At 40.8% G+C, this 13,484-nt stretch overlaps 1 protein-coding gene across 3 annotated transcripts in view; it reads left to right on the top strand.

The window, feature by feature from the left end:
* RABEP1 (rabaptin, RAB GTPase binding effector protein 1) overlaps positions 1 to 13,484 on the top strand; it is a 44,922-nt gene that overhangs the window by 12,076 nt on the left and 19,362 nt on the right. For all 3 annotated transcript variants that reach the window (XM_027734462.2, XM_039389346.1, XM_027734463.2), the window contains exons 2-4: positions 6,632 to 6,760; positions 8,610 to 8,813; positions 10,001 to 10,161. In XM_027734462.2, coding sequence (XP_027590263.1) covers positions 6,632 to 6,760; positions 8,610 to 8,813; positions 10,001 to 10,161 — 494 coding nt within the window. The remainder of the gene's footprint in view (positions 1 to 6,631; positions 6,761 to 8,609; positions 8,814 to 10,000; positions 10,162 to 13,484) is intronic.

Genomic DNA, 13,484 nt, shown 5'->3' with positions numbered 1-13,484 from the left:
CCATAATGATGGAGGTAGAGGACTGCCCTTGGGAAGAGATGATGCTTTTGGCAAATGAAAGATGAATTGCTGGAAAAAAAATTCCACCTCACTTTTGTCAACGTGGACATACACGATTAAATGCATTCCTGTGATACTTGATGTGACTTGAGCACTGTTCCATTGCAGTGCAATGTAAATAATGTTTAACTGAGCATAAATTTCAGACTGGACTTAAGTTCCCTGAGGTCAGAATGACTAAGTGTGTGGAAGAGGAGAGGAGCATTGCTTGTCCCATGGACTGGGCTTATCCAAACTGGGAGTCAGGTGTGTGATTCCCCTTTACTGAGTGCAGGGAATGGAGATTTGGACCCCAGAGCAGCAACTGCCTGGTTTTGTGTCCAAGAAAGAAGATAAGGGAGGTAATAACAAAGCAAGGAAGTAGTTAACATGTTGTGAGAGCTGTGAAAAGGGAGAAAAAGTGGGAAGTGGAAAAAAACAGGGAAGAAGAAACAGTGTGTTGGCTTTTTTTTTCCCCCATGTAATTGTGGATGAAGATGTTTGCTGTATAAACACACTTTGGGGGAGATACTTATTACTATGAATGGCTGTTTATTTACTGTGCAGGTTTAATTAGGCATTTTAAAGGACCCTTTTTTCCTCTTTCCTTTGTTCTTGTCCTCATCTTGTGGCTGCCCCATCCCTGGAAGTGTTCAAGGCCGGGTTGGATGGGGCTTGGAGCAACCTGGGATAGTGAAAAGTGTTGGATTTGGAATAAGATGGTCCTTAAAATCCCTTCCAGCCCAAACCATTCTGTGATTCTTGACTGTATTATAGAACAGAATCTTTCCATTTGTTCAAACACCTCAGTTTCTTTAGATTTTAATTATTTTTATGTGGTGGCTCTTTTTTTTTATTAATGGAGAATGTAATGCAGTGCTTAACATAAAAAAGGAAAATAAAGAGTAGGAATAGGCATTACTGAGACTACAAGTTATAGTGGAAAGGTGTGTTTGTCATTCAACTTCAATGAAAAATAATGTTACATTCAAACTTTAATAGTATATTGCAAGCTTCCACTTGATGCCAATGGAGTATTTATAAGGTGGTTGGGTGTTTGTAACATCCCAGTTGAATATTTTTAATCCTGCAGTCGTTGATTTACTGCAATAAATAAAAAGATCCTGTAGCAGGTATGATGCAGCAAGGCTCAGTTCTGCTTTGTGCTCTCTGCAACACCGAGTGTGTATGGCATTAAATCGGTCCTGGGTTGTTTGCCTGTGAGTGTTCAGTCAATAGAGAACAAACTGGGGATGTCAAATAACCTTCAGCTGCACAATAAACCAGAAATGGTTGGGTGAATGCAGCAGTGTCTCTGAAAACCCCAAATGGGGAACTGAGTCCCTTCTGCAGAAGGACTCGCTGGTGGTGACGTTGGGCAGCAACAGCCCTGCTGCCAGGGCACAGCTGGGGGGGACAGTCACCAGGTTTTCCCCTTTTTATGGCTGAGTTGCCATCATTGCAGGCAGTGAAATACTCTGAAAAAGGAGGTGTGACAGTCTCAGTGCAGAGGGGTTTGTTGCCACTCTGAAAATGAAAGTGGCAAGTGGGAGGTGGGGGGAGATGAAATGAGGAGCGCGTGGTGACCACTGAGCTCGAGCCATTTGTCCTGGTGAGTAAAATGCTTGATGCTTCCAAATGGAAGTCTGAGAAAAGCAAGTATTTCTTTTCTTCCTTTTTTTTTCTTTTTCCCCTTCAGTTTACTCTGCTGCTGCTCAATACCTGTGTGTCAGGGCAGCTGTTTTTCCTTGCAAAAAGAGCAACCCACGTTTCCAAAGTCAGGAATTGCTTCTGTTCAAGGAGCTTATTCAAAGAACCATAATCTGTTCCTTTGCTTCTGAGTGCCTGGTGCAAACAGCTGTATGGGAGTTGTTGTAAGAGTGGGGAGGGTTGGCAGCTTGGTTGTTCTTTTATAATCAAACCCTCTTTGAATAAAATAAAGAAAAGCTTTTTGCAGTCTAAATACAAGTCCTGGTGGCAGACTTAGATGAAAAATTTATATGGTAACATAATTGTGGCTCCAGTGTGATGTCACAACACAGGAAAATTAGTACCCTTAGGAAATAAGCAGCCATATATTTTTATTTTTCCTTACTTTTGTCTTGAGCAGTCATGATAGGAAAAGAAAGGTAGAAAATGACAGAAAATTTATTGTACATGTAGATTTTTTTCCTGATCTGTTTTCCTATTGCAGCTGTGTAAGGCTGAACTCTTGATGTCATGTTTGACACTTTTAAATATCAAGCAGAAAGCTTTGTGGCATTAATTTTATAAATAGACCTAGTACTCAAAAATAGTCTCATTGATAATCAGCTTTGTCTGTCTTAGCTCTGGAATGGTCCCTCCATGTTTGTGTAACAGAAACTCTGTCATACATAGAATTTAATCCTTTTTGGAGCTGATCTGTGGAGCAGCATATAAATAACCAGTCAAAAAGAAATGTGTGTTTGTTCCTGTGTTTTCCTAGAATTGGAATTTCACTGTGTAGTAGGTTAAGAGAAAGTTGTATGTTCTTCACTAGAGTTTCTCTGTGTGTGTTCCAGTAGTTTCATAGTTCTCCTGTAGTTTGATGACTCTTCTCTGAGATGAATTTTGCTGCCTTTCTTTTGGGTTGAGACACATGATAACACACAGTGTGCTTTGCTGTGATGTCAGGGGGATGGGGATTCCTGCATCTGATCTGTTGTGTCTCTGCAAAATCTGTGTTCTTAGCTAGAAACAAAGCTAGTAATTTAATTAGTGCGTATAATTCTATCATCAGCATTCTATTTGTCCTAATAATCCGGGGGAAAAGTGCTATTTACAGCTAATAAATTGTTGGCCCAAGGGGTTTCTGGTTTATGTTTTAGTTTGGCGTATCAATTTCAATTTAATTTTTTTCTCAGTGCTATCTCAGGAGTTAAGAAATTGGGTCTTCGGGGTGTTTGTTTGTTTCTTGATGACTTAGGGCCCTAAATAGGAATTTAGGTCTCCCCCAGTGCTGCTCTTGGGAAATACAGCGTGTTCCCTGCCTGTTCTGATCCCGGGTGTAACACAGGATCCTGTTTCAGTCGGGCACAGCTCCCCCAGAACTGCCCATCTCTGGGCTCTGTTTACTCTACACCTCATTGGTGTTGTTAAACATTGATAGTGCCTTCTGTGCTGGGAATGGGAGCATGGGGACAGCGCCTGGAAAACCAGGGAATGCTGACGCTGCAAAATGTCTGTTTGGCTTTGGGGTTGTTTTTCAGTTGATGCCCTATGATGGCAAATAAGTTCTCTGTTTCAGCTCTGTTACAGGCCTGGGGTGAGTTGGACCTAAATTTAGAGCGAGAAGTGAGTGATAAATGACAAAGGGCTAATTGGAATTCTCTGAATGAGTCCATTTCCTGCCATTGACTCCAATTCCAGGTGGACTTTAATCTGTGCCATGTAGCCTGCGGGTACCTGTGGCTGGCAATCTGGGTTTGGGATCATTTTGGGAAGTGTCTGTATGGCTGTGGTACAAATTATACCCCTGAAGAAGAAAATAGTTTCTTTTTGAACTTAATCACTTAGCAGAAAGCTGGCAATGGCCAGTCTGTCTTAGAAAATGAACTGTCTTTTGCTTTTACTTTTTGTGCACGTGCATTTGAGGGGGTTGATGTTTATTGTCCTCAAGTTTGTGCCTTGTACCACTGCAGTGGGGGTGTGCCAAGGTCTGTCCTGAGCTGTACATGTGGCACAGGTGGTAAAACCACTTTAAATGTAGTATCTGAGTAGAAAGAAGGATGTTCATGCACAGCTGCAGCGATGCATGACCTGCAGTTGAGATCTTAAACTCTGTGGTTTTTTGAATGCTTGCAGCTGGTCCTGGCAGCTGCTGGAGCTCAGTTGTGGTGGGGGTTGATTAGTTATTTATTTATTACTTTTTAGACATACCCACCAGGCTGCAGACAGGGGGAACACTGTAAAAATGTAAATATTTAAACTTCATTTCCTTCGGGGTGACTCTGCCCTCCCTCTTTCTGTTTGGGCGGGAGGATTTAAAAAGGATGAGTCTGTTCTTCCTCCAGCTTAAAGCACTTCAACTTTCTGCTCTTGAGGTGTCCTCTTGTCCTTCCATCCTCGGCAGAAGCAACTCTTACTTTTGGAAGAACTTAGAACTCTGTTGTACTGCACAGCAGCTCCTGCTCTTTGCTAAAGGAAGATGGAAAGGGAATCAAGTAAACAAGGAGTGCTCCAGCCGTCTTTGGGAGCGGGAGGCTTGGCTGATGTTTGCGGTTGATTCAACTTTCAGAATCACTCGTTGTGGAATGGAACAGTTGATTTGTGTGGTTTTAAAATGCTGTGTGAAAGGTGAGGGATGGTTTGACTGTGTGCACGTTGCTCCAGGCCCCTGGGCGCTACCTGTGGGTGTTGGTTCCCCTGCCCCTGGCACGGAGCTCACTTAGGCTTTAGTGCCTCTAAATGTTCCCTTCTAGAGGTTAAACTGAGCTCAAGCCCAGCTCCTGAGAGCCCAGCAGGGCTGTGCACTGTGGTGTGGAGGAGGTGGCTGTGGCTCTCCAGCTGTGGGAGCAGCTCCGGCGTCGCCCTCTGGCAGAACTCAGCGAGGAGCAGCAACACAGGCAAAGCCTTTCCCTTGGGAAGACTTCAGCAAGACATCAAAAGCAACTCTGTAGCCCTGGGAGGTGTTTGTGCTACCTGGACCTGGCTCCATGTGTGCTGCTTCCTCCCTGGTTTTCGTCCAGCCACTCTCTGAACACACACTTGAAGCTTTGCCTCGGTGTGTCTTTGCTGCAGGTTCCTTTTGTTTGCTGGAGAACACTCCTGTGCAGTTGGCTTTGAACTTTGAACCCCCACACAGGGATTGCTGGCCAGAAAAATTCATGTGTTCATATTTAAGGTGATAAAACCCCAGGATTTTGGTAAAAAAGCGACATTAAAATTTCTTCAATCCTGTATCTACACATATCTTTTATTCAGATATCAAGATATAAGATATATTAAAATATATTTCATATATATATAAAGATACAATAAGATATAAAGATATATCAGATATAAAGATATCTCATTAATATATCTTTTATTATTTATTGTGTTATCTATATATATGTTATTATTTTATATCATATCTACATATATCTTATTCAGTACAAAGTTGAGCAGATTAAGTGCTGTATTTTGTAACACCATAAGCCCTCATAACCAGCAACCAGGAAAACATACCTGTGCTCTTAAAAGATCCTTTTGTTTGTGTCTGCTCTTGTTATACGTCATCTGGTACTAAAAATAAATATAACTCACCCCATCTCAAAGGCATCGACCATCCAGGGTTTTACCACTGTGAGCTCTGGAGCTCATTCCAGCTGCTTTTAAGTCTAAATGTTTGGTGCTGAAGTCTGACTATGTTGTGGTTGTACTGTATTTTCACGACTTGCTTTTGGTGGGAGCGCGTTGGGTGGGAACCGTAAACACCTCTGGGGGATCAATATTTTACACGTCGAGGCTGTAGCTGAAGTGATTCAGCTTTGCCCAGCAGGGTTGGACCACGTCCACAAAAGGCTTTTGCAGAACAGACAGAGACTCATGCAGGGGAATATTTTTTCCCCAGTGCATATTTTTTCCCCAAACCCCAGTGGGTTTGGTCCCGGCTCGTCTGCCTGTTGTTTCTGTTTGGTGTTGGAATTGTGAGCTGTGCAAGGTAAAACTGCCACCTAAAGCAGAGCTGCACTTCTTGAGGTGCAAAGAAATTGCTGTTGCACAGGAAGGACAATATTACAGGGTCAGTAGTTGTGTGGGGTCTTTGTACCATCGTACAATGGTGGTGTATTTTTTTTTTCAATTATAAGCATGTTGTAACAGTCTTTAGGTGCTTTGTGGACTTCCTACTCTTCCCTCTTTCGTTGTACTGTAATGTGGTAAACTCTGGAAAATAGGGTGATGTCTGTGTGTCCTTGAGGATTTTTACCTGCTGGAAATGAGGAGACTTTGATCTTATAATCAGTCACTTCTCTGTAGATGGTGGTCATCTCCTGGCAAACTTCTCTCTGAGTGTGATCTCGTTCATCTTTTGGTGAACATGCAGAACTGAAGACTGGATAGATAATGGCACCTAATTTTTAGCTTATGGTTTTTCCTGTGCTTTGTTCTTCCCTGGCTGTGAGCTGAGCTGCTGTCACTTTGTTTTCTTTGACCTCAGCCTCTGGGAACTTGGTGCTTTATTACTCAGCCTTCACACATTGCTCCTGTGCCTCATGACTAAATTCCCAGTGTTTTGGAAAGAAGCACCAATGGAAGAAAAAAAAAAAATCACCAGAATTATTTCTGTTTCTTCTTTCGCTGTACATAGGAAATTGTGGTTTTCTTTGGGAGATTGTTTCCTGCAGAATTCCCTGCCCCATCTCCAGTGCCCTGGAGATGTCTAATTACAATGAGGTGCTACAGTCTAAGAAAACTTATCCTCCTTTTTTCCTCAGAGGACTGACTAGTTTTCCTGATATATCACGGGGCAATGGCTGAGCTAATGATGAAGATATTTTAGAAAGAGTGAGCCCTGAACCTCAGTCTTGCAGAATGGGCTGCCTGGATAACTGTTAGTGACATACCTTATCTTCTGTTTTATTTTTAGTTGCTCTTCTACAACGGGTGGCAGAATTGGAAAAGGTCAATGCAGAATTTCTGCGCACAAAGCAGCAACTTGAGCAAGAATTTAATCAAAAGAGAGCAAAATTTAAGGAGTTATATCTGGCCAAGGAAGGTAAGTCCTCAATTCTCTTCAAATAATCTCTGTATAAACAATAGGCTTTTAAACAGGTATGATAAGAACATAAGAGAGAGCAGAGTAAAATTCAATAGGAATTTAGCTGTTTAGCTTCCTGGAGTGGGTTTTTAGAATTAAATTGAAGGTTTTGCCTGCATGGATAGGAGTCAGAGCAACTTGATGTCCATGCTGAAACTCCACCACTGAGTTTTAATTCTGCCTGAATTCATTGTGAGCTCATTTTCTCTGAGCAGCAGCTGATCTGGGAAGTGGAAAGACATCTCCTGGCTGCTGTGCTCTTTGTACTTTGTGGCCAGCTTTTCTGTGTAGCATTAGTTTGTCTTAAATTTCCATCTGAGGTAGGCTGTAAGCAGACAAACATCATAAAAGTTTTAATACCAGCCAAGGGCATCTATTTCAATAACACAATTTATAGGAAAATTCGAACCATATGAGCTCAAATATCTGATGAAGAATTGGAGAGTAGAGATAGCTGTTCTGAGAGCCAAATTGATTTATTTCTATTTCTGATGATTTTCCTGTCTTTAACATATGAAAGCAGAGCCAAAAAATAATGCACTAAGACTGCAGCTGCTGTATAAGCTTATGAGAGCAGAAATACAACAGGCATAATGCAGATCAGATCATACAGAAAGCCTATTGCTTGATGTTTTAGCAGCTGAATGAAAGGAAATTTTAAGATATACAAGACACTACTGATGAGATCAGCAATAGTTCTCCCATTTTGGTACAGTCAGAAAACAGAAAATAAAAATAAATTGTGACAGGGGAAGAAAACAAAAACAACTTTCACATGTACTAAAGTGAAGGGACACCAGAGGAGAATATACAAGCAATTACTTTCCTTTCTTTTTTTGCTTCCCTGTCTCCCAGACCCTTTCCTAAATGTACTTTGGGAATGTTGCAACCCATCCTTAACAGTGTTGTTTGAAAACTAAATAATATAAATACTACAGAGACTTGGTTTTTTTAGACAAGGATTAATGCCCTTTTAAGTACCTGATTAGCTCTGGATTCCATATCCTCTCTCAAGGGGTGGGAGCACCAGGATTGATTTTTGGCACTGAGGGAAGTACCTGGAGGTAGCTTGGTGTTTGTTGTGCATTGGCCAGATGTTTCAGCTAAAAGTGAAACAGGCTAACACAAAACTGTATTTTGTGCTGGTGCTTTTGGAATTCATTATATAACATAGATCTTCCAGAGCTGTTTGTTTCAGATTAACTGAAAACTCGGGAGGATAATATGAAATTAGTTTAATTTCTGTTTGTAGTTGCAGCAATTAGAGAAATAGTGGGTGTTCCACTGAATGTATCCCTTTTATTAGTAGAAGCTCAGTGTTAGCAAAGTCATGGTAAAGAGCAAATTAGCCTGAAGAGTTTTCTTGTGTGGGCTCCATGAAGTGGTCACAGAGAGTTTCTGCTCAAGAAATATGAAGTGTTCTATCCAAATTCAAAACCAAGTTGGTGCCAGAAGTGGGGGAAAGACTGTCTTCCTCTTTTTCTTACCTTTTCAAGATTCTTTACCAGAATGAGTTAAATAAAGAGAACTAAATAAAAGCATAGTTGACTTCCATCAGGGATATTGGGTCTTAGGTTATATCTGCAGTGTCTGCTTTGTGACTGTATCCATGAGAATATACTTCTTTAATAAAAACAAGGGCAAGCAGAGCCAAGAAATAGCATTCCCTAAAGATACCTGCCAACTTTTGTGCAGTTATTATGGTAGATGTTTTAATATCAGTGCACTGTTCTTTGCCATAGCAACTAGGGATACTTTTCAGGTTGAATTTATTAATCAAGCTAAATATATGTAATCCTTCTTTCAGAGGACCTGAAAAGACAGAATGCAGTGCTGCAGGCAGCCCAGGATGATCTGGGCCAGCTGAGGACCCAGCTGATGGAAGCTCATGCAGAGATGGAGAACATCAAAGCAATAGCTACAGTGTCAGAGACCACCAAGCAGGAGGCCATCGATGAGGTGAAGAGACAGTGGCAAGAAGAAGTAGCTTCACTACAGGCCATTATGAAAGGTAACAAGCAGGCAAGCTGCTGAGATCAGCCACCTCTTCAGGGATTTGTGCCTGCTTTTGCTTGTCATGGCTTGGGAAACTGGGCTGCAGAAGTGCCAGATGAAGTGCAGCTCCCAAGTGTGTGAAGAGGAGCTTGCTGGTTCTATTCTGTTAACATAAGGATAGAATTTAGAAGGAATCATGGCAATAGCAACTCTCATGTATATGCAAAGCATCTTTGAGGGACTATGAATGTGATACTTCATCCTTCTATGAAGATAAAAGTGTGATGCTTGTAATTTGACAAGTCTGAAAACAACTTTAGGCTGACAGCACGATTCTCTTCTTCTGTGTGAACATAGTTCTGCTCTCACACAGCCAGGTGGGCTTTTCCCCAGGCTAGTGACTGCACATGCTGCTCTGGATCAATCCTGGGTTCTTTTCTTTGTTACATTTGCACGTTGTACAGCTGTTGGCATTTCTGAGACATTTCTGAGTGCAAAGAGCAAAATGCAGGATATAAACTGGGGACAGACTGTTGCCACAGCTGTCTGTTGTCTTAAAGGTTCACAAACAGGATCACACTACCCTGAGCCTGTTGGCTGTAGGCAGTTCTTCCATCACCTGATTGTGCTTTTCACCCAGAAAAGACAAACCTTCATGTATATTGAGTACACAAAAGTCTGTTTATTTATGCTCTGCATAGATACATGAACCTAGATTAAGGCTCAGTTGTGCCAGCTGCTGTCCCTGTGTAAACACGGCTCCTTACCTGAGGGGGAAATGTTAATCATAGGGAAATGAAAGCCATGTGAGAAGTTTTAGTTTCTTTGCATTTTGGAGTAAATAAATAAGGTTTTGGTGGTTTGTTTGCATGATGTGCTTGGAGGTACAAAATGAGCTGCTAAATGGGATGATAGTCATGTACATTTACATTGCATTTTACAATTACTTTGAAATTAGGAGTTACACAGATTTGAGGGCTTATTTCTTTGTGTTCTAGTGTTGGTACAAATTGAGATGCAGTTCCTTTGGACTTTTTACTTATGAATTTGGATTTGGGGGCAAGAATCAAAGGGAAGGGAGAGTTCTTGTTTGTCCTGGTTTTGACCAATTATAATAAATCATTGGCTGGTTGCAGATGAAACTTCTAAAGCTCTGTTCTTTAACTTACATTGAAAATAAGTTTTGCAAATGCTGTTTTATAGAGACTGTTCGTGACTATGAGCTCCAGTATCACCACAGGTTGGAGCAGGAACGAGCTCAGTGGAACCAATACCGGGAGAACGTGGAACGGGAAATCGCCGAGTTGAGGCGGCGACTGTCTGAAGGGCAGGAGGAAGAAAACCTGGAAAATGAAATGAAAAAGGTACATTGAAATCTAGTTCTTCAGTTTCTGTTTGAAGACACACTTGTGGTGTTCCACATGAGTTCGTTTCCACGCCTGCTGTAACTCCTCAGCTGTTCACACAGGCCTCCTTCTGCCAACTTCCAGCCTTTGTTCATGGAAGTCACCATGACCTGATCCTGCATCTGAATCCATAAGGGTATTGTACCCAGTCATGTGGGTTCAGTGAGAGGATTGTACCTGAGAAGATGACAAAGTTTTGCCTTCAGCTTGTAAAAGCAGGTGGGCTCGTGAAGTCCCTTGTCATAATGTCAAATGAGCTCAAGTAAAACCACCTTCAGATTTTTCTGCATTGACTGCAGTTTTATAAAATTCCCTTTTCACTTCTGCACATATATCCCTTTTCTGAGATCTTATGAGTTTGCTGGGCCCATTAAAAACCTCAAAATATCTAAAATGCCTTTTCTCTAAATTAAGCCATCTTTGTGCATCACAGCACTGCTGGCTTCCTGTGAAGTACAGAACTGTGCTGTCACAAAACAACAGGCTCTGGATGATGAAAAATAATTGCCCTGGAGTATGGACACATATTGCTGTAGTTGTTCAAAGATCTGTGACTAAGAAAACTTCACAGAAGTAGATGGAGGTGCCTCGCCTTGAGTTTGGATTTTATTTTGTCTGTTGAGGTTGAAGATTTGTTGTGTTTCAGGCAGGAAGGAAGTTGAACCTGTCATAATAGGTCAATGTTTTGTAATCTTTGTTTATCTTGTTATAAAAACTTGCATTTAAGTGAATTTGTCTTCCCAGAAAGCTTACAGTAGTCTTCAAGTTGTTGTAAGACAATTTTAAAGCAATGAATTAACTTATGTTCAATAAGGGAGTAGACCAACATCTGATAATCTGCCACATCACTGCATTTCCCTGTTTCTGCTGGCTGTCAGCAGCAGAAGTGTAGTATTAAATATCACAAGCATTCCACATAAGAAGCATTTTAGCTATTTGTACTGTGTTGTAGCAAGCAATCAGTGTTAGTGTTGCAAAATGGAATTCTTTTTCTGAGACTTAGGAAGAGATTCTTGACTGTTGCCAGTTGTAGTTGCATAATTGCTGTTGCTGCTCAGTGGGACTGCTCCTCATGTAGTCCTGATTTCCAGAGGCAAGAGTCAGGGGGAAGCCTGTTTGCCAGTGCTGTGACAACAGAAGTGCTGCCACTGGAATTGTAAGACACAATTCTGTTTTTAAGAGAAGGTTTTAGCCTTATCAAGCGAAAAAAGACTTTGGTTGAAGCTGGAAGGAAGGTTCAAAGTGGGACCAGTGTGGTGAGTCTTGTACAAACAACCCAGTCCTGGCAGTGCAGTCCCAACCAACTGCCAATAAGCATTTCAGAAAACAATCTCTCTCAACTGGTTCAGATTCTTAATCTGAATTCACTGATCATGTAAGTTGGAATTGCAAGTTGCTGACATGACAGCACAGCTCACCTGAACTCAGTGGCTTCAGTATGGAAGTTTATTGTAGCAGATAAATAGTGTTTTCAACTATACCCCTTTTAAAAGTGAAATAAATGTCCCTGGTGATATTTATTTTAAAAGTGAAATAATTTTTTTTATTTTAAAAGTGAAATAAATATCCTAAAGGAAGAGGTGATCAGTTTATTAATCTCTGATTAATAAAGCTGGGAAAGCTTTCTAGGCCTGTAAAGCAGAGGAGCATGTACTTTATGTAATGGGGGGGAGGGGGAAATCTGGTCTTCAGAGTACAGCTTGAAATAATTGCTTAAACTACTTTGCATGGGGTTTTAATCTTCTTTGTCATTATTAAACCTGTGAGGTTTTTCCTCAGGGAGACTGAGAATTAGATCAGAATTAGGAAAAGGACATTTGATTTTACCTAAAAAACAAACAAGCAAATCCCAAGCCCATAAAAAGCTCTGTTTGACCAGCAAAATAGTGAATATTCATGTGTCAGCAGTCAGTGTGAAAAGAGGAATTTTCTTGATCACTTGGGATGTGCTATTTAAAGACTTGTGATCAATTCCTCCTGCAAAATGGCATTTCCAGCCAGCAGTGTTCTATTTATCCTTCATCTTCATAATGCTCTGTTATAAGGGTGGATTTATTTTATGGAAAAGCAAAGCATAAACTTGAAGAGAGCTTTTAAAAATACCTTCATCTCGTAGCCAGTTCTAAGGAATCCACAAAGAATGAAAAAATAAAACAAAGTACTTTTCTCTCTGGGTTATAAGTAGATGCTGTACCAGCAGATAATATATCACATTTCTTAAAACTGTCAGGAAACCATACCATCATCTAGAATTCTCAATGGGAGCTGAGGTGAGAGGAATGAGCAGACCAGAGACATGATTGTGAGCCATGTGTTTCTGTCCAGGGCACTGGATAATATCTCTGTTCAGTTGTGTTCAATTTGACTGTAAAATTCATTTAAACTACAAGGAAAACTCATGAAATTTAATACCCTGCCCACATATTTGCTAACAATTATGCTTATTGCCTGCATACTTTTTTTCCCCTGAAAGAGAAGTTAACAAAAGCATTTATAAATTCTGTAAATAGCTCTCTGAATTTTAAGTTAGTTTATTTGGTTGAAGGCACAGATTTGGAATTTCACACTTCCAGGGTACATATTGTTTGTCCTGATTTGGGAGCACTTGGAGTGGATGGGCAATATTTTGGTGAGCACCCTGTTTTGAGCTGTATTTATTAGATGTGACCACTTTGCCAGAGGTATCCCAATCTCTCCTGCAACCCTGGTATTTGGCATTCCTGAGCATCACAGGGAGCGTGTCTGGTGGGACACGTGCCCTTGTCTGGAAGCAACTGTTTTGCTTTTCCATGTAAATATATTTCAGGTTGCTAATTTCTGTGGAAAAATTCTGTCTTCAATGATTTTTATCATAAAGCAATGATTTCTAAGAAATCTGTGCTGAAAACTTTGTATTATTAATTTCCCTTCCCAAGTCAAAAAAGGTAAATACCTTGGTCTAATGATTAACATGCTTAACACTCATCTTTCAGGAAACTTATTGATGATTTATAAAAATCTATTTTCTTATTGGGTTGTGGTACCAGATAGGTTTGGATTTTTTTGTTTTTACAGATGCTAAAAGCAATCCACCATAGCAGCAGGTACTTCCATGCAAGTTCTTTGCTGGGAATGCCTGGGCTCCCTCTGGATAAATGACATGGTGGGGATGAGTTGCCCACTGGTAAATTTTGGCTACTCTTTTTAAAGTCAGACCTCATTTTCTGGTTCAGGAAAGGATCTGTTTTGCTGTTGGAGCTGTGGTGAATATAAATACTCTTCTTAGCACAGTTGTGTCAAAC

The sequence above is a fragment of the Pipra filicauda genome, unplaced genomic scaffold, assembly GCF_003945595.2.
Source record: "Pipra filicauda isolate LSUMZ 115617 unplaced genomic scaffold, ASM394559v2 scaffold71_size5581439_pilon, whole genome shotgun sequence".
In the NCBI taxonomy this organism is placed as follows: Eukaryota; Metazoa; Chordata; class Aves; order Passeriformes; family Pipridae; genus Pipra; species Pipra filicauda.
The sequence above is the reverse complement of the archived record's forward strand: the minus strand, read 5'-3'. Positions and strand labels throughout refer to the sequence as shown.